The sequence below is a fragment of the Syngnathus scovelli genome, chromosome 6 (genome assembly GCF_024217435.2).
Source record: "Syngnathus scovelli strain Florida chromosome 6, RoL_Ssco_1.2, whole genome shotgun sequence".
Classification (NCBI taxonomy): domain Eukaryota; kingdom Metazoa; phylum Chordata; class Actinopteri; order Syngnathiformes; family Syngnathidae; genus Syngnathus; species Syngnathus scovelli.
Window position 1 is genome coordinate 19,069,425 of NC_090852.1, and position 21,881 is coordinate 19,091,305.

The 21,881-nt window shown below is 44.8% G+C and overlaps 3 protein-coding genes across 4 annotated transcripts in view; 2 read left to right on the plus strand and 1 right to left on the minus strand.

Annotated features, from left to right (window-relative positions):
* The window catches only part of otud7a (OTU deubiquitinase 7A), a 23,665-nt gene extending 20,215 nt beyond the window's left edge, over positions 1-3,450 (plus strand). Inside the window, exon 14 of the mRNA XM_068651029.1 lies at positions 111-3,450. The gene's annotated coding sequence lies outside the window, so the exon portion shown is untranslated. The remainder of the gene's footprint in view (positions 1-110) is intronic.
* Positions 2,235-19,671, minus strand: klf13 (Kruppel like factor 13). Its single transcript, XM_049723333.2, has 2 exons — positions 18,755-19,671; positions 2,235-8,179 (listed from the first exon to the last, which is right to left on the minus strand). The coding sequence occupies exons 1-2, from the start codon at positions 19,191-19,193 to the stop codon at positions 7,830-7,832; spliced, it is 789 nt and encodes a 262-aa protein (XP_049579290.1). The 5' UTR covers positions 19,194-19,671; the 3' UTR covers positions 2,235-7,829.
* The window catches only part of LOC125970724 (transient receptor potential cation channel subfamily M member 1), a 35,668-nt gene continuing 21,962 nt past the window's right edge, over positions 8,176-21,881 (plus strand). Inside the window, exons 1-7 of one of the 2 annotated variants that reach the window (XM_049723305.2) lie at positions 8,176-8,360; positions 8,486-8,544; positions 8,973-9,053; positions 15,019-15,089; positions 15,221-15,340; positions 17,224-17,361; positions 17,453-17,531. The gene's annotated coding sequence lies outside the window, so the exon portion shown is untranslated. Of the gene's footprint in view, positions 8,361-8,485; positions 8,545-8,972; positions 9,054-14,002; positions 15,090-15,220; positions 15,341-17,223; positions 17,362-17,452; positions 17,532-21,881 lie in introns of those variants that run through there. The other variant, XM_049723309.2, reaches the window with a different exon arrangement.

Below are 21,881 nucleotides of genomic sequence, written 5' to 3' on the forward strand. Positions count from 1 at the left end.
ATGAAGAGACTGGTCTCCTGCCCGTCACCTTTCATGATGTTTTGATAATTATACAAAGTATTTTTAAAAATACATACTGCATTTGACCTTTTTCCACACTTGTATGACAGTGCAATGCATGAAGTGGAGTCTCCATCAGCAAGCCAACCTCCAAAGGGTGAGTAGTTTTCTTTTCAACTACATTGTGAAGAAAAAAACAACTTGTCCCGATTAAGAACCACACTTCATAGACGAGCAATGGAATGTAATTTTTCATGTGATGTCACACGCACGAGTGAACCGGTGCTGCTTGTGTAACATCATCTCTATCACGAAGTAAAGTAGTAGGTCGTCCCACGCCGCCCCCTCCTCTTTTCACCGCCTGTACAGCACGGCCCCCTTTCAAACAGGATGCACTATATGCCCCCCTCCCTTTGGACGGCAACGACCTCACACAGTCAAACATGGCTGCCTCTCATCGCCCTCTGTGACCTTCTTGAGAGCTAAGCCTTCCACTGAGCCGGTGCCAGCCACCAAAATCTAAGCTCGACCCACTGTGCCCTGTGCTGGGTGGCCTCCGCTTTTCCATGCTGGCACACACACACTCAAAAAAGTCATTCTTGACTCATCCACTGCACGTAACAACTATCTCCATTCACACACATTTCACCTTGACTGCACTTTGCTGACAATGCAAGCTGCAATAGGTGTAAGTGAAGAAATCCATCAGTGTAAGCCCCTCCCCTCCCCCCCACATCCACATCCTGTCTCCAATCACACACACAGAAAGTGTGTCATCATCAGGGAGGGCCCACACGTGACTGGAAAAGACCCTCTGAGAATGGGACACACACACACATCTATATAAGCACTTCTCGCTTTCCTCTCCCTCGCACGCTTTTTAATATGGTGTTTTTTTTTTTTTTGGGTTAGCACGCTTGACTGGCCTGCTGCAGGATAACTGCAGATTCACGACAAGAAATGTTCACTCGACTCAGCATTACGTACAATCTGATGAGATCTGATATAAAGAACACCGCAATCGTACTCTGTTTCGATTGGTTGACACCGTCAGGAGGCATTTGTTTAATCTTGCGGCTGGAAGAAAGTATCAATGAAATGAAATTAGAATCGTCATTGTCCGTCGATGTGAAAGTCAGTATAAATGGTGGCTTGTCCGGCCGTGCCAAGTGTGGCAGCTTGTGTGCCTCCAACCTGCCTGGAGACAAGCAGGGTGAAGACCAGAATCATTGAGCAGAATTCTAAAATGTTTGCACTTCCTTCCTGTCTTGTGCTGCATTGCTGAGTCTACAAGAAAGAGGGGGTCTGTCTTTTTAAGATGTTTTTTATTTTAAATATATATATATATGCGTGGAGCCTCTTTGTTGCTATGCCAGTCTAATCTGCCCTGGATCAGCCGAACTTCTTAATGCTAATTCCATCTAGAAAAAAAAAGCATGCTACATAATCTCTCTTTGGTTGGGCAGACCATCGAAATTTTGCATAGACGCACACTACTTGGAAAGCTGACAATATGTAACCAATCCAATCCGCAACACAAAAAGGAAGGAAGAGTCCACAGCAATGTGGCGCCCCGCCCATTGTTGATACCCCGTCGTTACAGTAAATATTAGCACGGGTGAAATACGGGAACAAGGTGTACTTCCTGTTGCAACAATAATACAGGCCTGTGTGAGAAACAAGCTTGTCAGAGGCCTTTAGGTCCCCGCCCTGCTTTGCTGTCATTCTCAAAGGGTGCTTGAATCAATGAAATATAATCCTCAATGAGACACGGGAGGCCACGTCCATTAGGGCGACACATTAGCAGCCAAAGTGGTCGAGAGTGACAAAAGGAACACAGACGTAAAACCAGCCAGCCGCAAAAGAAATTCAAAGTGATATATTTAATTTAACGTCCTTCTTATGAAATAGGCAGCAGCATTTTAGCAAAGAGGAAGCTGCCTGATCGCTGACCTGTAAAGAATATTTTACAATAGAGGAAGTATACAATTGTGTATACAAGGGTCCCTTTTACGGTTAAGTAGAAATAGGAAAAGGTTAACCGTTTAAAAAAAAATAAAAAATTCTTTAGAGTAAGTGGTTCAGCTAGGGTCAGCGTTAGCATCAGGCAGGGGGCGGAGCTACACTCTAGTGTTTATACAATCTTGTCTGTTGTGACTTCCTTACAGTCCGTAGACCGTTCATTACATGGTTCAGCCTGACTTGTGGCAAAAAAAAAAAAGAGTCAAAACAAGTTAGAGCTGCATATTTTATGAATTTATTTCCAAATGTAAACTTCACTATTCCATGCATACGAGTTATGACAACATACATGATTCAACAATCTTGTTATTTTTCATTTTTGCATAGGACATTGTCACAATATATCGTCTAACATGTAAAAAATAATGCCATAGAAAGGTACAGCAGAGCAGCTAAGACCAGCACATTACATTACATGTGGTTGGAATCCCAGGTACTGTACAACTGTAATACTTGTAGTGAGTGTAGTGATTTTGGTTTGCTGAAAGGGGGGAAAGAAAAAAAACACACAAATAAAGACACCTGAAAGTTAACTGTGAGGTCATAGAAGAATGTACTGGCCGTAGCTGAGTCGAGAGTTATTTACACATTACATGAGAGCCATGGGAGGGGCGCGGCATCTCGGAGTCACGACAACAGGCAACTGATGGTGATGAACAGAGGAGAAACGCACATGAGGTATCAAGAGAGCGACATTGCACTGAGGACAAACAGGGGAGAGGCAAAAAAGCGCACACCACCTGCACTAAACTCCTTCTTCTAAGAGGCCGCAACATCCAAACCAAGACCATAGATAAAACCACCCGTTTGATGCTCATTTCAAGGTATGAGAATCAAAGAAGGTCCATTAGCAAGCTCAGCCTGGGCCGAACCAAATTACTGCGACATTCATATTTCCCTTCATAGCCTTTGGTTAACAACTTCACACCCAAGAATCCCTCAAACAAAGCCCTCGCTAACTAGTCTTAAAGGTATCCCACCCCAAAAAAAAAAAAATGTTAGCGGGAAGACATGCTGTGTATGTCCATGTTCATTTTAATTGGCTCCACGCAAGGCCCCGAAGGGGAAGTACGAGGAGCCAGTACACCTGGGAAACAATGAGGATCGTACCTTGCGCACGATTCACAATGTGGAAAAACCTCACAGTCATTTGTCTCCCCCGCTAGGAAAAAAAAAAAAAAAACTTATATAGCGCAACTCTCAATCCTTTGGAATGGTCGGGCTTCGTCTGTTAGCATTAAAATATGGACACCCGCGTACTCGCTAATTTTTCACCTAAAAAAAATTACCTAATTCTTCAAGAATTTAGGGTTGGGTCATTCATTTTTTTGCTATTCACTTAAATAGCACAGGTCCACCGTACATCATTTAATTGTGTTACATACAGAAACGGAAAGATCACATTAAATAAGAATAAAAAAAAAAAAAGCAAGCTACACAACCAAATGGTTTCAAAGCAGAAAATATTCCACCTAGTATATCAAATATGCACAAATCCTGTACATGACATAAAAGCAGTTAAAAAAAACTGTACAATGTGTCACACTAGCTATTTACCCTTGAACGTGGATGTTTTGGCACACAGTTGCATCTATCCATCCATCCATCCATCCATCAACCCTGTACTTTGACATCAGTCCAGAATATTACAACACGTTGTCGCTTTAAATATGCTTAGTTCATCAGTCAATCCAATCGAATGCATTTTTTTTACAATAGGCAGTCAACTATTAAGCAGTACAATGTGATTAGCAACCTCATAGGTTAAAGTCCTTTTTTTTTTTTTTAAGATTATTTTTCAATGCTGACATCATCCCGCATGTTTAAACCAGCTCATGTGGCTCATTTTGCAATTTTGAATCAAAAGCATGAGAAGGACCCTGACATGTTGTGATTTTTTTTTTTTTTTTTTTTACATATATAAAACAAACACAACCAGTCGTTTATTTACAGAATAAGAAGCCTGAAGCAGAAAACAAACAATCCATTGTTTATTTGTGCTATTTGTCGAGCAGAAGCTACACCGTGTGTTTGGAAAGATACCAACAACAAAAAAAAAGCAAACTATTTTTCAAAGAGGTATGATCCTGAAAACTATACACACCACCAAAAGAAAGCAATAATACAAATTAAGAGTAAATACGGATTGGTGCTACACACATGGACAAAAAAAAAAAAAAAAAAAAGCTGTTTGGAGATGGTTTTCTAGCTTTTATCTTTAACATGTTTTTCCCATAATAGACCGACTGAGGGCAACACACCTGTAATGTTAGAGGACAACTTGGTTAAAAATGTCAACAAGGTATTGTATTGTATTTATAATTATTTTTATTATTTTTTAGATTTACCTTTTTTTTAAAAAAATAAAATCACAATTCCAAAGCAATGTCTTAATTTTAATTTTCTATTTATTATTTTTTGTCAGATTTCAGGTAATTTCTTTTCTATGACCACTGTAATTTTTTTCTTTTTCTGTAGAAGACAATTTTGTCCACGTGTGTAACGCTCAGGGTGACTTATCTCAAGGAAAACAACTCGAACGAAGAAAATGAGTCATTCCATGTGAAATGAATATACATAGAGGTCAGAGGTCAGGAAGTTTCATCTACTAACTGTCGCCCACCAGTTGAACATTCCCTGTTCGTGTGAACGTGGAGGAATTATGGAGGACAAGCCCACATGGAAGCAAATGCTCGTCACCCTGACATCAACAGCACTCTGGCGAGTGGATGGCTGTTTTTTTTTTTTTTTCTGTTTTTTTAGCATAACATACAAATCAGCTATCAATGGACCTGAAAACGATGGAAACATTAACAAAGAAAAAAAACACCACCCCCCCACCCTGAAAAGAAAAACAGTCAAAATGTACAAAATGGTGTTCAATGGCCTTTCTCTGTTGAATTATTCAAGTAGTTTTTTGGTACAGTGAGAACATGGATGGATAGGATGGAAGGATGGATGGGGACATTTCCTCGTTCGCATGTCATCATGTATTAAGTCCAGTTTTTTTTTTCTCTCTCTCTTAGGGGCGTTTCATTTCAGCCTCAAGGAGCCCAAATTGTGACTCAGGCAGGATGTTGTGCAGAGGCAGGTGGGCCTTGAGAAGAAGGGAGGGAGGGAGGGAGGCGTTCGCTGGACACTGACCAGCAGTGAGAACAAATGATGCCACCCATGCTGTATACGTCCCATGGAACCTGAGGTCATTGTGCAGTTTATGGATTAAGAAAAGCATGCAAACCTGCACATAAAGGCTGCTCAGCAGCAGTTAAGAAAATTGAAAACATTATTATTATCCTCAGTGGTTTCTCTTACTAAAAGTGACGGGAATGGATCTAAGGAGATTTGTCTCCAGGGGGATGTGGCAAGAGCTGCTGCTTTGAAAAGAAAGATGGCCGCCAGGGCGGGGGCGAGTCGGGGGAGACAAGGCCCGCCATTCATGGACGTACACCTGCCGGAGTTGTTAACATGCGCGCGGCACCGAAGGGGGGAGGGAGGGGGGGATGAAGCGCCATTCGCCATGGCAACGGTTTGGATGGATGCGATGGGATCAAAGCAACGCTGCATTTGCAAGGAGGATGCACGCGGACGAGATGGAAGTTGTTTTTTTAGCTCGACTTACATGTGCAACCGAACACACGAGTCACGGCGCAACTCCACGATATTTTCATTTTTGCTTGGAGAGGTTAGAAAGCAGCTGTTTAACAGTGTGAGCTTTGTCAAAAAGGGGACTCGTCCAGTTTCACTTAATTGCTCGGAAAATGATCATTTATTTGCTACGAATAATTATTCAACAATCTTTGCACCATAAAATTATTCAAATGTTAAAGTCACTCATAAAATTGATCCGGTGTGAACTTAATGGCCAACGTTTCCGTACTTTTTGCTGCACTCGAAGCAGTCCAAAAGTTTTGAGAAGTTGTTAAAAATGCATTTTAGGTTCATCTCGAAATTTCACACAGAAGCCAAATATTTCCGTAGCTAGTGTTGAGTCTGCCTGATCTCGATAGTACCGTTGCCCCCACCCACCCCTCTCCCAAGTTGGTACATTTGCATAAGCAGGAAACGAGGGCGTCTCCTCCTCTGCTCAAGTCGTGATAAACCTCTTCTCTTGTTTTATCAGGAGGCGCCTTCTCCCATCTGAACATTGCAGACAGCTCCACCGACACCCTCCAGTTCCTTTCAAGCTTGACGGCACAGGTAGAGCCAGACGGGTGACATGACGTTGCTTGTGGGATATTTTGCAGGCCTCAAATCATCCCCGTGAATGACTTAGTCTTTGCTACCCGCCCCTCCCCCAATGTGCTACACGTTACCGTCCCTTTGTGTCCATTTGTATTTAAACAGCTGCTTTGAAACGTATCTTTATAACCCAATTCTGGCTGTTTGCCGCAATAAATGTCCAGCGAGAGAATGGACGCTGCAGGAACAGGGTTAGTGTGTTTAAAAGCTGACACTCCCAATTCCCAAAAAGGAGCCGTAACAGCTATCGCCGAAAATTTTGCAACCAGACGTCTCGTATTTAATTATCTGACTGCGGGATGTCGTCGACGTGTCAAAACGCACACGGGCAATATCTCCCTTCGCTGGGTTCCGTGTTAAAAGGCAAAGACGGATAAATGCCGGGGGGCTCGTGTTACAGCTCTGATGTGTCGTTTTGTCTCAAAAGAGGCTTAAAATGATGTTCGAAGGAAGTCAAGCTGGCTGGCTGACGTAAAAGAGTGCAATGGTGTGTTGAGCGTAAGGCTAAAATATATACATGGGTACATGTTTGTACGTCTACATATCTACACATATATTACATGTATAATTCTCCATATATAAAGACATACTGCGTCTGTGTGTGGACTGACTGTTTCCCTCCATTTGTTCAAGCTAACAAGGCCATCCCTGAGCAGGGCAAAAAAAAAAAAAAAAAATCCAACCAGTGGTTGAACTTCCGAGTAAAGTATATTGTGCATTTTGTGTGAAGTATCGGAGTATTCAGAGAAACTGTCTTCTATCCTGAGGTGTGTGTGTTGTTGTTTTAGCATCTGTGCACACACACATACACACACACGACAAATGCTGGGTTGTTTTTTCTCAAACACTCGCTGGATTACTTTTACTCAAGGTTAGGGTTCGTGATTTTTGACCTAGCAGATTGGGTGAAGAACTGAAGTTGAATTAAATGGAATGTAACATTACTGCTGGCTAGCTGGCTAACACCGACATATTGTTTCTTCTGTTGTATCTTTTAATTCATAAGTATGGGTCGTTTATACCCCAATTGAGATTCAAATCTTGATCCAATTTAATCGATCAAATCTTCAATTGGGTAATAACAACACAGCAATGGCTATCTCCATCTTGGACCTGATGCTGTGTTTGCGGTTTCACCCAATTTGGGTTACTTATTACCCAACAATTTACAGTGTATGTGTGTGTGCGTGCGTGTGTCTATGGCCTTTGTCATCACCCGTTTGAAAAGAAAAAAAAAAACAATGAAAGACAAATATTTTGCTAAGACTCATCAGGGCATCTGTTGTCTTTCTTCTAAGTCATGTGGAGTTGCCGCACACGGACAATTAGAAGAAAAGTCCAGACATGTGGTCGAGAATGGAAATATTGCCATCTGGGAAAAGGCATTACCTTCTTATGGGATCGATCACACATGTCATTGCTGGACAATAAGCAGTTCTGTACAGTATGGTACACCACAGCAAGCGCGGGATTAGCAAAGATGGGGGGCGCCGCTGACAAGTGTGCGACAACATCAGCGTTATCATGACAAGAACACGCGCGTGGCCGCGGAAAGTGCGAAGTTCAGTTTAAGGCGAGCTGGCGGGACTGAGGGCGGGGCTCAGGGTGGGGCTGAGGGTGGGGCTGGAGGCGTCCGAGCGGCTGTAATCGCTGAGGGAGCCGGGACGGGCGGCGTGGCCCGCCACTCCCCCGCCGCCGCCGCCACCGCCGCCGTGGGGCCTTTTAAGCATGCCGGGCTGGAAATCCGAGTGGCGCCGGGCGTGCTTCATCAGGTGGTCGCTTCGCATAAAGCGTTTGTCGCAAAGCGGGCAGCCGAACTTCTTTTCTCCCGTGTGGGTGCGGTAGTGGCGGGCTAGCTCGTCGGAGCGAGCGAACTTCTTACTGCAGTCGGGCCAGGTACAAGGGAACGGACGCTCTCCTGGACAAAACAGAAGCAGGACAGTCAACTTCAAATTCTCTTGCATTGCATAGAAACGTTTCTGTGAGCAAGCATTCTGTTGCCCTAATTAAAATCATAACTCCCCCCCCCCCCCCTCACAGAGTTTCTCGAGCGTGGGCCACCAGACATCAATCACTGCAGAGTGAGTCCGAGCCACAAGGTAAGCAGAGCTGCAGTGAATTTTGCTGGATGCACAGAATAATGTTGAGCTTGGTGAAATAATGATGCCATTGTGAAATATTTCATTGTTTGTTTTTTTTGACACTTTTTTTGGGCTCCTTTCAGATATTGCTGTAGTCATGGTAACAAAAACCACACTCGCCATTGGACTGGCACCAAATGGAGTAGGTTCTCCAATCTTTCAATTGCATTACACGAAGCCAGTCCCTCCAAATGCGCACGTTTATTTATTCCAAGTGAACCGCCACAAAATTGACTTTGATGTGTATTTTAAAGACGATCTAAAGAATTTACTCATCAAGTTTTCATCCAAACATGCCCAGTCACCAGCGACAAGAAAGCTCATATTAATCAATCATTCAAAACTTTGAGATTAAACACAACATAATGAATAAATATGATGGGAATGTAAGCTTGCGAAACCGAGTGATTGATTTTGTTGATGAAAATTTGTCTTCATGAAAAATTCTGCCTCTGTGGTCATGTGGTAGGCGGATGACGTCATCCAATTTGCACTTATGATTGTCTGTCAAAAATTTCGACATGTGATATATTCATGTTTGCACTTGTAACTAGTTGCTTCTCCTTACAGCAACCACAGTGACGCATGGCGGCAAACTTGTGGTCGAACATCTCATGAGCATGAACCAAAACTCACAACAGCATAGCAAAGGTAGGCGGATTTCTTTTGCTTTTGTTTTTGCACCAAAAAGGTGGAGCAGCCTGACAATGTAAGAATGTTAAAGCCTTCTCTGCTACAATACCTAAAACCTGAATTTTGTTCCACGAAATCTCTTCATTTTGTAGATTTTCCTCATGGCTGCACTGCTTCAAATATGTTTATGGAGACATTCCATTTCTTTTGTCCAATCAGATTTCAGCGTCTGTGTCGTCATGCCAATCTAATCTGCCCAGAGCCTTCAAAACCAGTAGTACTGGCTGACATCAATCAAAAGTCCCGACAAAGTGAAAATAAATGTCTTCTAAATTTAACACGCCACATACAAGAAGGTTGTTGACACCCCTGCCAAATTTGAACGATTACGAAAAATCATCACGTGTATAAAATGAGTCTTGAAAGCCAGACTTTAATAGATTTACTTTTTAGTGTATTTTAACAATAGGACTGTTTCTTTCACCAATCAAGAATTCAGGTACTCAGCACACAATAACAGTAAGCAATCTGTCCTCTGATTGGTTGGTTCATTCCGATACCACAGTAACAGGAAGCATTCTGTTCTCTGATTGGTTGGTTGGTCAAAGTAAACCAAGTTCGGCTAGCAAAACACATCAATACATTGAATAATCCGAATCTGGTTCAATGTTTGTCATTTTATTAGACAAATACCGTATTGGTTCTATTACGATGACAGATTTCTTAACTATTTGAATATCATATGGCGAGAAATATTGAGGGATAGTTGGAATCTAAAAAGAGTTCTTTTAAAACCGCCATTGAATTCTCCAGATGCATTCACAATGGGTCCACCCCACCCTTTTTCCAGCGTGTAACTATCTGCCGCTCGGCGCATGGGAAAATTACACCCTCCCCCCGTTTATCAGGCAATAAAAGTAGGCTTTGACACAAATCTACTCAAAGCCAGATGGTACCATATATCTTGTGGTTTCCTTCTATTCTATATCACGTGGAAACATTGTGTATGGAGCATGAAAGCAGCCTCGCCATGCTTTTCGCTTCACAACAAAGGGTCATATGTTCCTCTCGGTATTACAGAGCACAGGTTTTTTTTTGACGTGACCTTTATTCTCCAACGACGTGCGGTGACGAAAAAGAAGTAAACACGCTCGCGTGTTTAAAGGTGCCGTGACAAATGAGCGCGTACGAGCGGGCCCGCCAAATGCCTTCTTTGTTCTGCGGTTTCCCTCAAGGCCATAATGGAAAGAGTTGCCGCCTAGCGTCAAACTCTCCTCGTACGCGACTTGATGTCAGCGTGACTCCCGAAACAAGACGTTGGTACGCGATGTACGCCATCGCCCCCGCGATACTGCAACAAAACACGCAGACAGAGCGAGCAAGTCTAGACAGCCCCCGGTCTGTGTTCCTGACGCCTCACCTCAACTGTAGGCAGCAGACCCACTGGGTCCTTCCTACTTTCTACTCTGTGTTAATTTACGACCGTGTTTCCATTCAAATGTTTTATCACAGCCAATGCAAAGTGCCTGAGTGTCTCTTCTGGCTAGAATTCAAAGCTGTAAATAACCTGAGCCTCCAGAAAACATACTAGTGTTACTTCTATGGCCCTCATCTCATTGATGAGCATCATGATGGTCTGATTTCATACCTTATTAGCAAGAGCAACAGCCGGCGTGGCCACCTGGCAGTGCAAAAAAAAAAAAAATGTTCGTGACTACTAAAAGTGGAGCTTAAGCTCGACATGCTGCTTAAGGCTCAGTAACCAGTGTAACAGATCCAACAGAATTAATATTTAACCAGACACCAGAGAGCCAGGCTGAGATGTCCCCAAGTCCTATACAGACAGCCATGATGGGAATCATCAGGTATCCAGCGGCAACCCGCTGTGACCCTTGAAATTATTTAGAGCTCCGTCACGACCGGGGATTGATGGACACGTCGCCCCTTTGTGGCCCTGGGATAAATTTAACACCAGACTTAACCTCTAAAAAGAATGCGATGCCCCAAATCATAATGTGGGATTTTCACGAGAGGAACTTCCAGGAATACTTTAAGAGATTAAGGGAACAGCTACTTTGATCCTGAGTGGAAATAAGCCAATGGTCGGTCGGGTGCAGCCATTAGTCAGCGTCTTGTCTGTAAAGAATGCGCAAGATGAATTCACTCGTTCCGATCCTCCCGAGCCCAAACGTGAGAATTTTGAAGGTGCTTTTGCGTATCATCTGTTGAAAAGAGCCAACCTCCGGTTCAACTCTTCCAAAAACGGAAGTGAAACTGTTTGTTTGGCATCTTGCCATGTTCTATTTCCTTAATTATTTCCTCCTTTCAAATATACGCCCTCCCTTAATTAATCAACAGGTATTCATTGAGGAAGAAATGATAAAAACAACCTTAAGCTACTTAACTTGATTTCAGGATGACGTATTGTTGACGTCGGTAGCAACAAAAATGATCTTAGCTAGCGTTCCAAATGAAGGTAAAACCGTTCAAAATTTAGAGATCCATCTTCTTGATTAAACAGCAAAGTTACGTAACCTTTTTTTTGCAAATTGTTTTAATTGGACAATTCCCTGCTGGGTTTCAATAACTGCTGCTTGATTGCATTTCCATGTGGACTAATGCCATCAGCTTTAGGTCGGAAAAAAATCCATGATGCTACATGCCAGCTTCCCTTAGCGGCACGCTTCCCTCACTTAGAATCGGATTGGTTGTCCCATCCTTGGCTGGTTGCCACATCCAGGGTGCGGTTGGTCTTTCTCAGAAAGTGTCCGGGTTGGGCGTAAGGGGGGGGGAAGAATTGCCTAACGAACACACTGACCCACTTACCAGGAAAGAGAGTGACTGCAACTGTACCTCGTGCTCCATGCAACGTGATTATGTCACAGGTACTGCAGTTATATAACTCACTCTGAGGTCACTAGGTCAGTAAGTAAACGGCTTATCTCTGACCATCCCCCCCCTCCCACATCCTTGGTTTACTCACGCCTAAGACCATCGGTTTCTGTTGGAAGGGTTAAACCGGCGTCACGAAAGCCGGCCCGGTCCCGGCGAAGGCGAGATGTAATCACTTCTTTGACGTGGGCAACCGTGCGACAACTCCACTCGGTCACCTACTACAAACAAAACACTCCAGCGTATCAAATAGGAGCAGATAACATTCCTGCCGTGTCCTCGGGCATGAAAGCAACACATCTTGTCGGGTGAGAAAGGCTGGCTGGGGGAAAAATTGTATAACTTGAAAATATCTCAGACACAAAAAAAAAGAACAGACAAAACGAGAGACTGGTTCCGGTGGTTGGACTTGGCACACTTCTGGTTCTATGACCTCTAACCAAACCGGGGCCCGCCTCTCTGCCAGCAGACAACCACCTAATGTAAAAACTGCTAGTATGCTGACTAGTACAAACAGAAGAATCCCAAAATTGAAAAATCAGAAAAGGGATTCTTCAGTCCCTTGAGGGGCAAAAACGTCTACTTTATCCTACAAGCCTATCGTGTGGAAAGGGCGGGGTCAGGTGCGAGCCACGGAAACTCAACTCAAGCTTCTCGGGAGAGGACTCTAAAAACATGGAGATCTTTTGTCGTTATTGAGAGAGACCATTGAATGTGGGCCTTATAGCTGTCAGGTTGTGAACAATAGCCTGGCTCCCAGCAGGAGGACTACCCCTGTAATGCATTTCAATCAGACTGGCGGGTACTAACCGTAACGCTCTTCCCTCAATCCGCCGCACTGCACGGAAGATATTGACATTCAGTCTAGAGACACGCGGCCGGCGGCGAGGTTGCGTACGACCCGTCCCATTCCTGCATACACTTAGCCAGCCGTCCGTGCATTACTTCATCCCCTTAACTCTTAAGGGAGCGGCGGGCGGGCGGGCGGGGATGGCTCGCCTCCATTGACCAGCTCATCAAATTTGCCTCAATTAGTTTGAGTGGGCACTCTCTTGCAACCTTGAGTGCACGTTGAAACAACCTGCAGTCTTCTTTATCTTTTCAATCCTAGTTAACTAAGGACACGCAAGCAGTCGTAGTCATGGTTGTGTATGTCCGCAGGTGTCCCGTTACCCGTAAACCCGCAGGACAAACTTGTTTTGCCGACGAAGTCCGACACTGGACGAGACGCAAAACCTCGGAGGAGCCCAGAAGAAGAATAACAGAACCCCCGAGAGGCCTCAGCGCTGCTCGATAAGACGAGATACAGACGGAGATAATGCTCGTCTGCTGCGGAAAGATGTTTCTTTGACGCCCTTTTAACAGACCGCGTAGACGCTGCTGTTTATAACGTAACGGTGTGATGGAGTCTGGAAATGCAAATCTTGGTTTTGACTAAATATCTTTAAAAATGTCTCTCCAAGCTGGTTTTGGGCAAGACCACAACTGGCAATCACACAAAACACTTAGGGCTTCTCCGTTTGCTTCATTGATGGTTCCATTGAATTCTCCACACCTTGTGCTGAGGGCCACGCCTCAACGTGCCAAACAAACATTCTGTGATTTACCACACGTCATGCATTGGCAAGAAACGAAATACTCCCTTTAGCTTCCTCTAGAACAAGTCAGAACTCACAGATAGAACCCAATGATTGCCTAACAGGGGTGCCCTCTGCCTCCGAGGTCTCATCCCTTCAAACGCTAATCAGATTAGCCACACATGCAGCCCAATACAGTAAATGACCTACATCAATGGAGGGCATTGACAGTGAATATATACCACAGCTCACCCCACCCCCACTCGAGCGAGCGAGCGAGCGACCGCACTCGGCGCTCACCGCCTTTTGCTCGCGTGCAAGAAATGTTTTGTTAGCTTTTTTGAACAGCGTGCAGTGTTCCACAGGTCTGAATCTTCCTGCCGCTGGTAATGAACACCAACTGGCAGGGGGTCTCCGCCACAACACAACACGCTCCGCCACCTATTTTCTTATGCAGGCTGGAGGGAGGGAGGGAGGGAGGGGTTCCGCCGGGGTGGGAAGAACAGAGCGGCTTTTATGGGAATTATCCCGTGCCACCGTACCTAAAGAATACCGACATTTGTGGGCGATTGAAAGCAACACGGCCGTGGATGTGAATGACAGAGGTCTTTCTGTGTTAGGAGTGGCCATCGTGGCCGCTTAATCGCAATTAAATCGGGTTTTATGCTTCAATATGAGCCAAGAAATATCCCGCTAATATGTATGTAGGTTAGAATGTGAATGTCACATGTGTCCTTTACAGTGCGGTAATACAGCACCACATGATTAGAACAGGCACGGCAGTGGCTTCCACTTTGGTGTTATTTACATCCCGGGCTTCAAGAGGATTAACTAATACCTTGTTTCCACTGGACACGTAACATCCAGCTGCACGGACGTCAAGCAAACATTGGATTCAGTTTGTTTAAGTTGATGGAATCACCACAAGGCTCAATGGTGTGTTAGTTGTTTTTTAAATGCCACTCAAACGTGAAGTTGAATACAATTCACATAAGGCACGTTTCATATCGATGAAGGTTAGAGCCATAGGCTTTATTGGAAATCGAACACGGTGGCCAAGAGGCCAAGTTGGGAGGTAGTCATCGGATTCGACCATTTTGGATGGAGAACAGGAGATGCCGATATATACCTAAAAGAGGTTCCAGGCAAGAAAAATGAAGCCGTATGTACTCAATGCTCATTTGTGGCCACAAAATAGTACTGTAATCTGTAGGTCGGAATTAGTTACTGTATAACATAATCGCAAAATCCAGCTCTGGATTTACAGGTCATAGTCCAACAGTTGTGAGCTCAACTGAAATCTACAACTGGTTGCAAAGGTGACTTGACTATAGCAATGCAACTTTTTTCATAAAAGTGCAGATGCATGCTAAGTAAGTAAGTAAGAATCAAACATATAAAATCAAAAACAAAGACAAATTATGGAGATTAAACGCAATAAAACACCACAATAATTGTCAAGTATCATGCTGAGTCGAGTTTGAATGACCCTAGAGGAGTTTTGCCTAACAAAGGTCATTTGAAAGGAAGAAGAAGACCAGCAAGAGAAAAAGCTGAGGCTCAACTAAGTCCTAAGAGAGATAAGGTGAGACTCTTTAAAGATACATAGAATCTTGAAATGACCTCTAAAATGTGTGGGAGCCAGGCAGAATTCTCAGTCCAAGTTAAAACCCAAATTTGAGACTGCTTAGTAAGAAATAGATCTGTCATTCGCAGTGAAAGGAAATACGACGCTTTGCTAAGATACAACCCAGGAGCAGCAAATACAATAAAAGGGGCCTCAAACTTGAACCTTGCGGAACACCACACCACAGACGGGCAGAGCAACACTGACGGGTGAGTAAACTTGAAGTCATTGTGAGAATGTTTCAGGCCGATGTAGTAGACAAAATGACGATGATGGGATATTTTTAGCGGCAGTGGAGATTTTGTCACATGCAAAAACTATGCAGGCCGCATTCCTTAAAGCCCCAGGTTTGCAGGAAACGGGAAACTGCTGATTTTCTCCCGACAACACTAAGCAGAAATATCGGTCAGCTGAGAACGGCCGCTGGAAATCCTGCCATGTGGCGGGTAGACACACTGACCTCTTGTGCCCGTGGAACACTTTGACTTCGGATGAGACCCAGACTCAAGCGAGTGTGGGAAAACCCCATCTCCACCCGGGCTACCTCATCCCAGCCACGTCGGGAATACTGTGCCCTCTTTGTCGCGACATAAGCAAAAATATCAAACCGCTGGAAGAGCTGCAGAACAAATCATGGCTTTCTCTCGCTCCTTTTTCCTGTGTGGAAATTGGGATAATTAAAAATGGCCCTCACTAATCGCAGCTTCGCACGTGTGCAAAAATAGAGGGAGGGCATGAATAAGGGGCAATGGATGTGTTTTGCTAGCGCCAGGTGCCGCCACTTATTTTGTCTGTATCAGAGGAGACCACAAAAGAGGCCCCAGACAAAACCTCAATCCAGCTGTAAAATATGCCATTAGGCGCTTTGTCTTGAAGATTTATTGACCCGATTCCACCTCAGTGATGCCCAAAAAATTTGAAGAGGTCCTATATACTGTCAAGACGGGCCCTTTTGTGAAGAGGTCCTATATACTTAGCAGGGGGGGGGGGGCACAGAAGGCCCTGGTCTGTTGTTTTATGAAGACCTGACTTGTAATGAGTTTGTCAGGAGGGGGGGGGGGGGGGGTGTCATGTCGCTTTTTGGAATACAGCCGACATAACCAGAGTACAGTAATGAGACATACTTTCAGTACACCGTGTACTCGCTAACCAAAAGACACGACAAGAAGCTCACGGGTAAGCCGCTCTTTGTCATTTGGAATCGTGATGACTCGTGGCTCAGATCATAACTCAAAGGTGAGATTGTTTTACAAGATGATATTAACGATGAGATTACGTTTCCAGGCTGCCCCGCCTCCAATGCTATCTGGTAACCTTGGACACCTCCCATCACAACCAGTTGCTGCTTTCAAACTAAATGCACTTAAAATCAGTGTGCCAGCCAAAAAAATTAACTAAAAATGACATTTTAATTTTAAAAAAAAGAGTCATTTTTAGCATACACGGCCTTTCCAAAAAGGGTAACAAAAACACCGGTAAATCTTTCTCCTTGAAAATGTATTGCAACTCGGTTCATTTATTTAATACTACTTTTTCAACACGAGTCAAAGTACACGAGCACACGAGTCGTGCGGATGGAGTTTGAGCTCCTCTCCCGTTGCCAACTCGCATAAACAAAGACCGCAATGACGGCATTTACACAAGTAGGAACGTCTGGTACTTGGCTCTCTTTGTTGGGAGCCTATAAAAGTGTTCCCCCCACTCTGCAATTACAAGCCGGAGCTGCCGATCGGCGCTCTCTTCGCTCGACTCGTCGGATCTGGAGGGAAGCACGGCAAAGCACAGCCGGAGTCTGGCTGTGTGAAAAGCACTGCAAGGTTGGCTGAGGCAGCTCAGCTGAACTCAGATGACCCACATTCTGTGGCCGTCCGTCCAATGGATGGAGCGCAAAAGCTTGTTATTCTCACAGATGATGAGACGCACGCGCGCCAATTGCAAGTTACGGGAGTGTATCCAAACACAACGTTTGCTTGAAGGAATAAGAAGCTGAGATATATTCATGTGGTCAAACAGTTTCAGCACCATTGCCACACCAAAATCCTGCCGCAAGTGACGATCCAGCATTTTTTTTTTCCTGTCTTTTGCCTTGTAGACAGAATCCAGCAAAGTGTGACATTGCCGTGTTGCTTTCACGTTGCCGTGGCATCCCGTGATCAAATGCATGAAAGGAGACATCTGGTGTGATGTTAAATCAAGACAGCCACAATTTAAACACAACAAGGCGGGAAATGTGAGTCTCACTTTTTCCTTTTTTTTTTTCTCCACGTGTCCATGTTCTGGATGTACGGCACTGACCCTAATTTATTTTCTTTTACTTTTAGCATTAGCCATAAAGCAAGACAAAGGCTGTCTGTATATTAGCACAAAGAACTCTTCGCAGAGGATAAAGAATATATGACAGTAAGTTTTGTGATATTGTCTGTTTATATATTTTGTGTTTGAGTATCACAAGGCCACCACAACTATGGCGTTTTTATTTTAGCATCAAGCTAGTGGGGGCAAAGTTGTTGACTTGTACACAAGGTTTAATTCCCTTTGAGGTTTAGTTTGACAATCAATTTGGATCTCTTGAAGCCACTAGCACAATCTGCCATAATGTGGAGCCATTTGAGATGAGTTTAAAGCAGTAGGCAACATGACAATGCAGAACAAGCATGACAACATTCCTATAGGAAATATGTAGGTCACACGTTTCCTAAAATCATGTGGCTCACATCCAAGCAATATAAGTGATCGCCCATTATGCCATTCTCGTGCTGGTCAACAATGAATGGGATCTCAAAGCAAGGCCATTTCATCTTGATTGAAATGAGCCTTTCCTTTCAACACAATCACCTTTGTGAGACCTGAGCACGTGGCTCTTGTGTGTCATATGTGCTGCAGAGGGGCTGGCTGCATGTGCAAAAGGAAAAAGGGAAGGGAAGGGCTTGGAGAAGCTGCAGAGAAGAGAGGAGAGGAGGCGAGGCGAGGCTCCTCCGTCTGCTCTGGTCTGGGCTCAGCTAGTAGAGTCTGTTGCTGGCCAGATCAGCTGGCAGCCTGTCTAGCGGGGGTGTGGCACATCACAACAAAGAGCTTTGGGCAGACACAGTTCTTATCAACCCCCTCAATTTTGACCCGCATCTCCATCCATTTGACCAGCCCTCCCCTCCTTGCTGTGGCTTATCCACAGGAATGCAAAGCAAACCTATGGAGTTGCTTCGAGAAGGTCATGGGTTGTATGTGCGCAACTTTTAGCATGCTTCCGTCATCGTTTAGCTCGGAGACGTAATTGAAGTTGTTGTCGTCATTGTTGAGAGAGTAAGAAGAAGAAAACAAGGGCCGGAAGTCTGCATTGTGTGTGCATTGGCGCTGCAGCTCGCTTTAGCGAAGGGGAGGGAGGGCGGGAGGGAGGACTGCGAGTGGAGGAGAGCTGTGAGACGCGAGTGGGAGTGGCACTATTTTCGGCTCCCACCCTCCGCGCTAACGAGAAAGGAAAGTTCACCCAAGTTGAAGGGAACAATGCGAGCAAGCCAAAGGCGTGCGTACACACAATGACAAGCAGGTGAAATGAAATGCGCAATGCGTTGCATGCAAGCAAGCACGTTTGCACGCAAGTCCAACGAGCGAGCACACGTGCAACTGACCTGTGTGCGTCCTCAAGTGCGCCTTGAGGTGCGACGATTTGCCATAAACTTTTTCACAACCCGAATAGTGGCATTTGTGCTTTTTCTGCGGGGACTCGGGCTCGTTGCGACCTCTCGATCTTTTGCCCCTTTGTTTGAGCGACGGATCCGAGATGGTGATGGTAGGTGTGGCACAGTTTGCATCCTCCGTCAGGCCGCCCTGGCTCTCCTCCTTGCTCTTCGCCTGCTCGCCGAGCACGCCGTTGGGAGTCTGCTGGTTAAAATCCGCCAGGATCCTGGCCACCACGTATAGGGACGAGTTGTCCTTCACCACGGGTTCTTTGGCGTCCTCCGGGTTCCTCGTTGGGGAAGGCGACGGGCTGTCCGGCTTCATCTCCCGGTTGTGGACGACCGCACGGCTGGACATCGAGACAAGGCACTCCGCTGCGAAGTGATCCATGACGTCTTTCAAACAACCCCCCCACTATGACATCCAAAGAAGAAAACGATGGCGTGGGCTTCGTGGGGGAGAAAAGAACTTGTTCCGTGGTTCCCTTTGTGTGGCGGATAGAAGGAGGTGGATCTCATCAGAGAGACTTTACGCTCTTCATACCCGGCTTTCCGAGTCTCGTCAGCAATAACATCCTGCGTGACGATCGCAAGCGCGCACAAGTCTTCACCCCCCCCCCTCCCCGAGTGAAGGAGATGAAAAGAAATAAGAGCAAGTCTTTGTTCAGTGCGGCAACTCTTGAAAGTTGGACGCGTCAACTCGTCCCATGGTTGCTTCAGACGCTCTCCAGCACATAGTGAGAGTGTCTCGGAGCGCCTGTCCCTGCAGCCTGTATCCATGCTGGGGGCGTGTCCTGCACCGGCACCGCGCTGCTGCATCGTCACCGCGCCAAGCTCTCATTGGGTGCGGCGTGGCCCCAAAAGACTCCGACACGCAGACACTTTCAAAGTCTCGCCACAGGTTGCCACTGCTGCCTTCGGATGCGCACAGCCCGAAAGGCACGTTTTGGAGCTTGACAAATTGACAAATGGGATTAGAGCGTCTGTCTGCAAAGCACTTTTGGGGCTCCGACCTTACTCTGCTTCCTCTCAAACTATGTTAGGTTTGTTGAAGACTAATTAGTTAATAGCCTCGTCTCGCGAGAATTTTAGTGGAGTGTGCGATTGCCTGCAGGGCGACCAATTGAAGGTGTTCACTGGTTCTCATCTTAGAACAATTTAAAATATCTAAATTGTCCAGAGATGCAAAGATGAGAGGAAAAGTTATGTCTTTACCCACTGCTCTCTTTTCTGTTATAAAAGATTGAGTTTTAACGACAATCACAAATTCAAACCAACAATTAAAGAGGACATCAACTTCCAATTTTTATTGCTCTAATATGTTCTCTGCAGCCCAATGAGTCAAAACACAATGTTTTGTTTGTGGAATATGACAAATAGGTCAAATCCACCTGTTTGTAGTCATTTCAGAAGGCGGCCATTTTGCTGTCAACTGAAAATGACATCATAGTTCACAAGTCCCAACTCACAACCAATCACGGCTCAGTTTTCTGAAGCTGAGCCGTGATTGGCTGTGATGACGACGCTTAGGAAAAGTGTAGATGTGATGGGGTTTTTTTTCTTCTTCTTCTTCTTCTACCTCCACAAACCTTTCTCTGAGAAACTCCGGGGTCTCTGCCAGTTGACATGCAGCCAGACAAGCACAGGCAAAGTCTTCTTCAGATCATCCTCAGGGAGCACACAAGTGGCACACTGTGGGGAGGGGGGGGGACGTGAGAGCTGTGAGATCTTCATTGTCATCATTGGACTTTTTTTTTTTTTTTAATCTTGCACAGCTCACTTTATAGTCTTATGTGTCGTTTTTGGTCAGGCCACCGGATGTGGAAATTGGATGCCACCTGACAGGAAAGCAAATTAGTCATGCGAAGGACACATGAACGACAGACTTATCAAACATGTTCAGGATGTCTCAATGGAGTGACCTTAGATGAATGTTCTTGTCATGCTTATTTGGTCCGAAAAAGAAGATTGAGGGTTTTGGAATAGGAGCAGAAGTACGTATTAGAGCGGCTTCTCTGCTGCAGCTGATGCACTCCTGTGAGAATGAATGCACACTTTCAGTACGGTGCACAAAAGCAGCGCTCTAGAATGTTCTCAGTGTTCAGCCCGAGCAAGGCGACGTGCCATTCAGAGGGCCATCTGGATGTATTATTTTACATATTCTTTGCTTGCCAAAAAAACATGACGTTCTCGCGTTTCATGTGCGACTTCTTCTCGAGGAGAGGGTCTATTTCCTCTTTCTCAGGGCGTTGTGTGAGATTGTGTCGAAATACGCGAGTGTTAATCAACTCCCGGGCATACGGCTACCAAAAGAGTAAGGAAATCAGCTGCAGCTTAGAAAACCACAGAGAAGAAGTTGGGTTTTTTTTATGATTGCAAATCCTGAAGTGGATGTTTTTTTTTTTCTTAAACTCCGGCAACGTGATGGCTCCGGGGACCTTTTGTTCTCTGAGATAGCTGTGTAGTGTCTAGCATTGACATCCAGTTCCAGGGCAGATTGGCCATTTCACATTGTTTGTAGTAGGAGAGAAAAGCACAGCCTGACCACTTTGACAGTCTATCTGGCTGTCATGCCAAGGTCAGAGTGGCAAGGGAAATAAAACGAAAAGCATGAAAAGTCACAAGGAGATTTCATTTGTTATAGCTGTATTCTTCTCTTTGGCAGATGGTCAGTGCTGTAACCTCTGGCTTATTTCCAGGAATTGATTTTCATGTCTGGGTACAAAATTCAGAAAAACACCAGTATTGTCGAGGTCAGGGATAGAAAACTTAAATCGCGGCGGGGTTGGCATGGAAGGCAATTATGAACAATTCGTAAACGCAGTTGATGTTAGCGCAAAACCTTCAGGCTTCTAGTAGAAAGCAAACTATCAGGAAAAACCTATTTAAAAAAATCTTAATTGATCAGAGGCACTTTAAAGAGGGGCAGGTGTGCGCTGACAGGGGTGCGTAGACTTTTTATGTAAGTAAAACCGACAAATACTAGCTTTTCAGAAACAAGCTTCCATTAGCATTAGCAACTTTGTACTTCAAGTGTATCAAACTAGCAACAAAATAACTTATGATAAAGACTCTCATA

What these genes read in the sequence shown, in the direction of transcription:
- klf13 (XM_049723333.2), bottom strand. Translation starts at nt 19,193, where the DNA reads ATGGATCACTTCGCAGCGGAGTGCCTTGTCTCGATGTCCAGCCGTGCG. An exon ending in GCACTTGAGGACGCACACAG is followed by an intron (nt 8,180 to 18,754) that starts GTCAGTTGCACG and finishes TGTTTTGTCCAG; the next exon opens with GAGAGCGTCCGTTCCCTTGT.